The sequence below is a fragment of the Coloeus monedula genome, assembly GCF_965178545.1.
Source record: "Coloeus monedula genome assembly, chromosome: 1".
Lineage (NCBI taxonomy): Eukaryota > Metazoa > Chordata > Aves > Passeriformes > Corvidae > Coloeus > Coloeus monedula.
In genome coordinates, this window is record NC_138781.1 from 117447803 (window position 1) to 117455572 (window position 7770).

The 7770-nt window shown below is 40.0% G+C and overlaps 1 protein-coding gene across 1 annotated transcript; it reads right to left on the reverse strand.

The window, feature by feature from the left end:
- Positions 1-3663: 3663 nt before the first annotated feature.
- Positions 3664-7157, reverse strand: SNAI2 (snail family transcriptional repressor 2). The gene is made up of 3 exons (XM_082281920.1): positions 6926-7157; positions 5812-6357; positions 3664-4849 (listed from the first exon to the last, which is right to left on the reverse strand). The coding sequence occupies exons 1-3, from the start codon at positions 7002-7004 to the stop codon at positions 4668-4670; spliced, it is 807 nt and encodes a 268-aa protein (XP_082138046.1). The 5' UTR covers positions 7005-7157; the 3' UTR covers positions 3664-4667.
- Between the last annotated feature and the right edge of the window lie 613 nt (positions 7158-7770).

The window sequence follows — 7770 nt, forward strand, 5'->3', positions numbered from 1 at the left end:
ACTCAGCACTGGTACAGCCCATCTGCAGCACTGTGTCCAGTTCTGGGCTCACCAGTACACGGCTGACAAGAGAATACCCGAGTCCAGTGAAGGACCACAAAGGTAATTAAGAGATTGGAGCATCTCTCATATTGGAGTCAATGAGACAGCTTGAAAAAAAATGCTCAAGATCTTATTAATGTGTATAAATTCCTGATGTGAAGGAGTGAAGAATACAGTCAGAATCTTAGTGTTGCCCAGTGACAGTACAAGAGGCAATGCATGCCATCAGAAATACAGAAGAGTCCATTTAAGTGCAAGAAAAAACCCTTTTATACTGTAATTGTCACTGAACACTGGCACAGGCTGCCTAGAGAGGTTGTGGAGTCTCCTTTCTTTGAGATATCAAAACCCCATCTGAACACAGCTTTGTGTAAACTGCTCTCCTGACCCTGCTTTGAGCAGGGGGGTTGGACTGGTCAATATGCAGAAGTTCCTTCCCACCTCAATCATTCCATGATCTGTGATTAACTTGAACAATCTGTTCTTATTTCTTGCAGCTATCATTTGGTACTACAATATAGGCAGGTTGGAGTGCACTTCTCACCTTCCACTCCTCATATTTCTGTGAACCAGAGTTCTAATTCATATCATCTAACTTTTAGAACACCTACTTTAAAGAGACAAAACCAAGCACTTGGGACAGCTAGTAAAACCCATTCTTTCCAAAGCAGTAATACTCATAACTGAAAATGTCTTATTCAAAAATAAAAATATGTTTTCAAATTAAATATTGATTTATTTTGTGGCAGGGGAAATCAGCTGTAGCACAAGACCTCAGAATTAAATTATCAGGTTTCTAATTGCTTTCTTTTTAATTGAAATTATAGGATCTTTACGGAGCTTAATTTTTATATGATTTTACAGGGCTTAGAGTAATAGGCCCTGAGTTTGCTTAATGACAACAGGAACTATAATAATCCAAATAATAGAGCAAAATACAGAAGAAAGATTCCATGGTGCCTTAATCTGAGTGACACTTCTTTTAACCCTTTGGTGAGTGTATAACATGCTTTTCCTAACTGCATTACATGGTAAGAAAATTGCAGTTCTTTGAGCCTAAACATGTACTTTGTTCTGTCTTCATTTCATGCACATCTTCCTTCATTCTGCAGCCTGTGAAGTGAAAAGCATGCCCAAACAAAAGCCAGGGAAGAGAGCCATGGAAACCAAAGTGAATCAATTATTGCCTTCAGCCCTGAGAAATTAATATATTTAAGTTATAACTTCACAAGTGCCTAGGTGGCTCTGCTCTTCTCTGCACAGGGAAAGAACATTGAAAAAGTAAAATTGACAGAACATCCCAAAGGAAGGATCTAGACCTCATTCTGTAAAAAAAGAAAAAAACAGAAAAAGAAAAAGACATTTCAGAAAAGAGCAGTGAAGATATTCAGAGTACAAGGACCATGTTTTCCTAAGAAAGATTTCAAAAGTTTAGAAAGATTATTTGGATATAGAAAAGAAGTGTGTTTTGAGAAATGTTGCAATGGCCAAAGAGATACAATGGGTAGCGTGACCATGGAGGGAACTTTTCCATCATGTGTTGAGAAAGCCATAGGAGTCATCAACCAGCAGCTCAGAACAGAATTCAATTTACATTGATAAATAGCTTGTGCAGGTGCAGAAGGGCTTTTCTAAGGTAATGAGGTAAAACTATTAATGGAATATGTTTTGGAGAAATGTCTTGACAGGGAATAGAAAGCAGTCACACAGGAAAAGCAGAGAAATTTAGCTGCTTGGGAAGTTTATGCTGCAACTGGACAGAGAGCTAGGGATCTGTGATAGAGTGCTCTGCTTCAATTACAGAGATGAGCCAAAAGAGCTTCTAGCCTTTCCCATCTTTGTGTTTTATGAGTACAGGTGTTACAGGCATGCAAAGTAGCATATCTTAATTGTCATCTCCAAATCAGACCAGTTCCACTTGTGTTTGGCTTAGCATACTGTATTTTGATGAAGTTTTCATCTGATTTCCCTTGAGGACAGCAGTAGCATTTCCACTCACTCAAGAAGTCAAGCTCTTATGCTATTTAATTTACTATGGGCGTAGAGAATTTAAAGTGTGAATTAAAACAATGGAAAAGTCTTTGTGGCACAACAGAGGAGAGCAAACCTAGAACAGTACAAATAGCTGTTGACTGCCAGAGCTTTGCTCATACTCCAGTAAACTTTGCTCTGGGAAGAAAGAGCTGCACAAAGAGCTGCTGGAGCCTACGAACTTCAAAGCGAATGACATGGAAGTGCAAATCAATAGAGTAACCACATGAAACTTTTCAAGGGTATTTGATGCCTTCATGTGTCCATTTTGAAATGTTACCTCACAAATTCCCACTAACCCTATCTTTCTTGAACTCTCCAGGTATTTCCTGAAAAAAAAATCTAGCAGCACCTAGGGAATCATTGTTATAGCCCTGAGATTTTGTCAGAAGATGCTTGGAGAATTTGAAAGCTTCCTTTGAGATTCAGTTTTCAGTATCATTCTTTCTGTGGAGAAAAGGTGCAGAACTTCTGCCTATTGCCTGCATTACTCCAGTGCACTGCTGCTGAAGCCCTGCTCCAGAACTCTGCTGGAGGAGACAGAAGGCATGTATGATCTACTGCATTATTTTGCTGAAACACACTTGTATTCAAGAAATGTTCACCTTGTGTTTACACATCAGTAACATTCTTGGTAAATTGTTGGAATTTTATTTTTGCTATTACTCGTTCCTGTTGGTACTCTAGTGTAGACATAGGGGTCTTCAACCTGGATGCCAACTGGTGCTTGTCTGTTCTCTAGCTTTGTGCTTTGCTGAAAGTTGAAAATGGTGTTGTTTCACACCAGACATTAATGATGAGACATGATTTGTTGATGTTGTAATACTTTTATGTAGTTAAGATCTTGGACTGCATAGTCAAATCACCTGAAGAAAAAAGATTTCTACTTTTTATTACGGAATAATTTCTTTCCTGTGATATATTACCTGATATACAGCTGTAATGCATTCACCTGACAGTTCTGATATGTAATACATTTTAATAAAATATCTTTAACCATCTTGAAATTGTCATATAAAGTATATTATACTGTGACTTGACTACTACTTTAAAAGAGCATCATGCAAACATTGCTGAACTCCTGTAAGGCTCCACTGACTTTAATGAACTTTGGATCAGGCCCAGATTCCCTGATGTGAAAGTCTCAGGGAAAGTACTATAAGGCCCCTCTAATAGCATCCTTTCATCTGTTAAAATGCAAGAAAAAAGTTGCTCTTAAATGTTTTTGAGAAAATATATTTCACAATGTTGTCATAGTTTTGTAAGTAGCAGAAATGCAAGTGTTTTAAAGCAGTGACTAGAAAAAGGCATTGTATGGTTTAAAGTCTTTTTAAAATGCAATGTATATATTCCTTTCTAATGTTTAGAACTTGTGGAATAAATCTTCACATCTGAAATTCACTTCTATCTTCATTTGGTCATGTAGAGACATTCACATTTTCCTATGTTCCAAAGCACACACACAGTTGTTTTCTTTAATTAGAACAAACAACAGAAATCTTACTTAAAAATGTTTATTGTAAAAAAGTGGCTAGAAAACAACATCAGTTTCACTTCACACTTTCTTCAAGTTATCTATAGATGCTGCTATGGGCAACAATTTGCTTTCATTCATAACACATTCAATCATATAAAAATAAAAATATTTACATTATGTCCACATACTTTACAAAATCATCAATAAAAAAGGCACTTGGAGGGGTAATGCTGAAAATATTGCATTTCCTTTGTGCATTTTAAAAAAAAAAAATTGTAAAACTCCCATGGATCCCCTCTCTTGCACTTATTCCCGTTTTTTTTTTTTTTTTAAATGAAGTTTAGAGGAACTATTCCATATTAAATGATGGTCAAGCATGCACCAGGAATGTTTGAAGCTACAGTATTATCTTTTTAAATTTATTTTTTAAGGCACATGCAGTTAATTTGTGGCTTTTAATTTTTTCGTACATTCTCTTACACTTTTTTCCCCTCTTTTAATTATGCAGTTTTAAAGCATTTCAGGTCATTAATGAAGGCCTTGGCTTCTAATAAAATAAAATAAAAAAACACAGCAACGAATAATATTAAACATTTACTAAGGTAAACTCGGAATACTTTTTAAGGCACCTGAGATAAATGGTGTCTAGCAAAACTCACTTGGGTAGTATTTTCATTAAAATTTCCACTTAAAATACTGTTTCTTTGGTTGAAATGGCTTGGCAGGAATGTATTGTTAACTTTGAAGCCTTTTCTAAGCAAGAAAAGACAACCTACATTTGGCTTCATCTATTAAGAAAGCTGATAATGCTGCTTCCTTTAGATCTACTTGAAATGTCATGCATGGCGTCTTTCTCCCTATTTCAGAATTCGCACTTAAGAATGCAAATGTTTGGCAGAACAGAAACTACTTAAAGCTCATTTCTACTGACATTCTAAGTTCTTCCACTAGTTTATTTGTTTGCTTGTTTGGTGATGTTTTGGTTTGTTGGTTTGGTTTCTTTGTATTTTGGGTTTTTTGGGTTTTTTTTGGCTGAAAAGTAGACGAGAAAACGCCTTATCATTTGGAACAGAAGTGGAGAAATGCATTGAGTCCAGGTAAACATTGACTGCATGACTCAGTGTGCTACACAGCAGCCAGATTCCTCGTGTTTGTGCAGAAGAGACATTCTGGAGAAAGTTTTGGAGCAATTTTTGCACTGGTATTTCTTCACATCCGAGTGGGTCTGCAGATGAGCCCTTAGATTGGATCTGTCTGCAAAAGCCCTGTTGCAGTGAGGACAGGAAAACGGCTTTTCTCCTACAAAGGAAACATCAAGAAAAAAATAGGATAAAGATTAAAAAAACAAAAAGCACATATTTGGGACAGGTAAAATCTGCTTTTATCCGAAGAAACAAATGAACAAACGGAAATCACTTGTTATAAGAATAAAAAAGTCTAATAAAAAGTTAATCAGGCCACAGATACAGCAGCTTTCAGCACTGCTGACTGTATTTGCAGAACCCCATTCTATTGAGAATATGCTGTTAAGTGCAGTCTCTGAAGACAAGCTGCTGACACCTTCTGCATCTACAGGTGCATGCAGTACTTCTACACTGGGCTCCTCCCAACATTTTCAAATATTTTCATGGAACATTTTCTACTTAGTGCTGCGTGAATTACTGGGGAACAAGGGCTTTGACTGAAAAGCAGCAAACAGCTGTGCAGACATTACATTGTACCCAGCACTACACTCAAAACCCAGTTTTTGCCTCAATAGAAAAAAACCCAACCACTTTGCTGATGATGTGATTCTAAATGCTAAGGACTTGAAATAGCAGATGCAAAACTTGCCAGCTGCTTAAGGAGTCAAAATGCAGCCCCTCATGCATTGATTGATTTTTGCTGCCTGATTTCAGAGTCAGCTGCAGCCTTCTCAAAGTTAGCAATTTCCAAAGCCTAAAAGTTAACACAAAATCCTTAAAGGAAAATCTTCAGATAGTGGAAATGGGCTAAACCATCCTAAAATTATCAGGGGAGCAGTGCTGATTTATGCCAGTATCTGGCCTGCAGTTACGAGACCATGCTAAACCCCCTCCCACCTTCCCCCTCTCCCTGCAAGAGGGAGAATTTAGCCTTTTAATGATTCATTTGAAATTCTGTGGACGTATTTCAAGGTTAGTTAAAAACCCTGCTGGGTTTTGCACCTGTGGAGAAAAACAGCAAAAAGGCATCCCGATGTTATAGCAACAAGAAACTGCAAATGTAATGCTTGCTCTTACCAGTGTGAGTTCTAATGTGTCCTTGAAGTAGCCAGGGTCTGGAGAAAGCCTTGCCGCAGATCTTGCAGACACAAGGTAGTGTGTGGGTCCTGATGTGCATCTTAAGCGCTCCCAGGCTGACATACTCCTTGTCACAGTACTTGCAGCTGAACGATTTCCTAGACTGGGCATCACAGTGCAGCTGCTTATGTTTGGCCAACCCGGAGAAAGTTGAATAGGTCTTGTTGCATAAACTGCACTGGAACTTTTCAGCTTCGATTGCATGAGGGTCTGAAAGCTTTGACTGGATTCTCTCTTCTTCATCGCTAATGGGGCTTTCTGAACCGCTGTGATCTTTGGAGGAGGTGTCAGAAGGTGGAGGTGGGCTGACTCTTCCCAAAGATGAGGGGTATCCAGAAAGTGGAGAGAGGTCATTGGGTAATGGAGACGGTAGCAGCCCAGTTGTAGTCCACACAGTAATGGGATTGTAAGCTACTGAGCTCAGGATCTCTGGCTGTGGTATGATAGGGACTGGATAGCTTTCGTACAGGTATGGGGATATAATCACTGGAGAAAGAAGAACATTTTTAAGGTAAGAGAACCAAAAAGTATTTCAAAAAGCAGCAAAACTAACACTTTGAGGATTAAAAGCTGCATAAATGAAAATCTCAGTAGGGTAATCTGAATATAAGGGTGATTCAGGAAATACTGTTTCATACATATATTCTGATGGGAAAAGACAATGCCCTTGAACAGGCAAATTGCAGTTGGAGAGTCCCTTCAAGGCAGCATGCCGCTTCTAAATCTGTGCAGCCTGACACAATGAAGCAGTGAAACTTCCTGAAGGATTTGAATAAAAGTTTCAATTCCAGCACCAGCAGATACAGAACAGGAAAACTCCAAATCCTTTCTAAGTAACTTGGGTTCAAGTGGGTGAGCACATTTTCATGATTCATTCTGGTCAGCACTGACATATTTCTCAAAACTCCCTCCTTGTAAGCAGGAGAAAATAGAGCAAGCAATGAACGAACCCGTCCCCTCCAGCCTGCAGAGCAATCCCACCCCTCCTCAGTCCTGCCACGCAACGACCGCAGCCTCAGAAGCGACGCGGTGGCACCAGATTTCGTTTTGTTACCTGTGTGAGTGTCCAGCTCGCTGTAATTCGGCTTCTTGGATGAATTGAAATGCTTCTTGACCAGGAAGGAGCGTGGCATTTTGGACGCAGGGTTTGTGCTTCTCGCAGACTCTCTCTGTCCTTGCGGGTGCGTGCAGCGGTCCCGGGCGGCGCAGCGCAGGCACACGCGGGGTCACTGCGGGCGCATCGGTGCCGCTCCTGGTCCCTACGGCGCTGCCGGCCCCGCGCAGCCCATCCACTCCCGCTTGTGCAGTGGCAGTGCCGAGCCGCCTTGAAAAGTGCTGTAAATACCCACGAGTCAGGTGCAGGGGGGAAGGGTTTTCCGCTCCTCCAATCGCTTCGGGATGTTCTCAAGCACTTTTCCAAAGAGGCTGTTTTTCTGGGAGGGCTCTGGGGCTGCTGGCTGTGGGATCCAATCGCACTCGGAGGGTTTGGTTCAGGTTTCAGCTCCTCCCGCTGGAGACAGCTGTGAACGGGGGAGAGAGCTCTAGCAGAGCGTGTTACCCTGCTCCGAAGCGGGGGGATGTGGCTCTGTAGAACTGCAGTCTACAAAAATGTATTGGTCAAAATGCTTGCAAATAAAGGTCAGTTTACTGATTCAGCTGAATTCCTTTTTTTTTTTTTTTTTTTTTTTTTTGCTTTCGGATAGAGACCTGGATAAGTCATAGGCACTGAAACTTCTTTTTCTTCTTCCCCTTACCTTCCCCCCCCCTTTTTTTCCTCCTTTTATCCCTTTCTTTCCCCTTTTCTTTTACCTCCCCCCCCCTTTTTCCTCTCCTTTTCTTCTTTTTTTATTACTCCTTCTATTTTTCTTATTCTTTTAAACAAATCTGGTTTCCAGATGT

Bases quoted from the DNA above. Each gene is read 5' to 3' on its own strand.
- SNAI2 (XM_082281920.1), bottom strand. From the start codon at position 7,004: ATGCCACGCTCCTTCCTGGTCAAGAAGCATTTCAATTCATCCAAGAAG. The intron at 6,358-6,925 runs GTAACAAAACGA...TTCTTTCTCCAG, and splicing joins CGAGCTGGACACTCACACAG to TGATTATATCCCCATACCTG. The intron at 4,850-5,811 runs GTAAGAGCAAGC...TTTCCTTTGTAG, and splicing joins ACACATTAGAACTCACACTG to GAGAAAAGCCGTTTTCCTGT.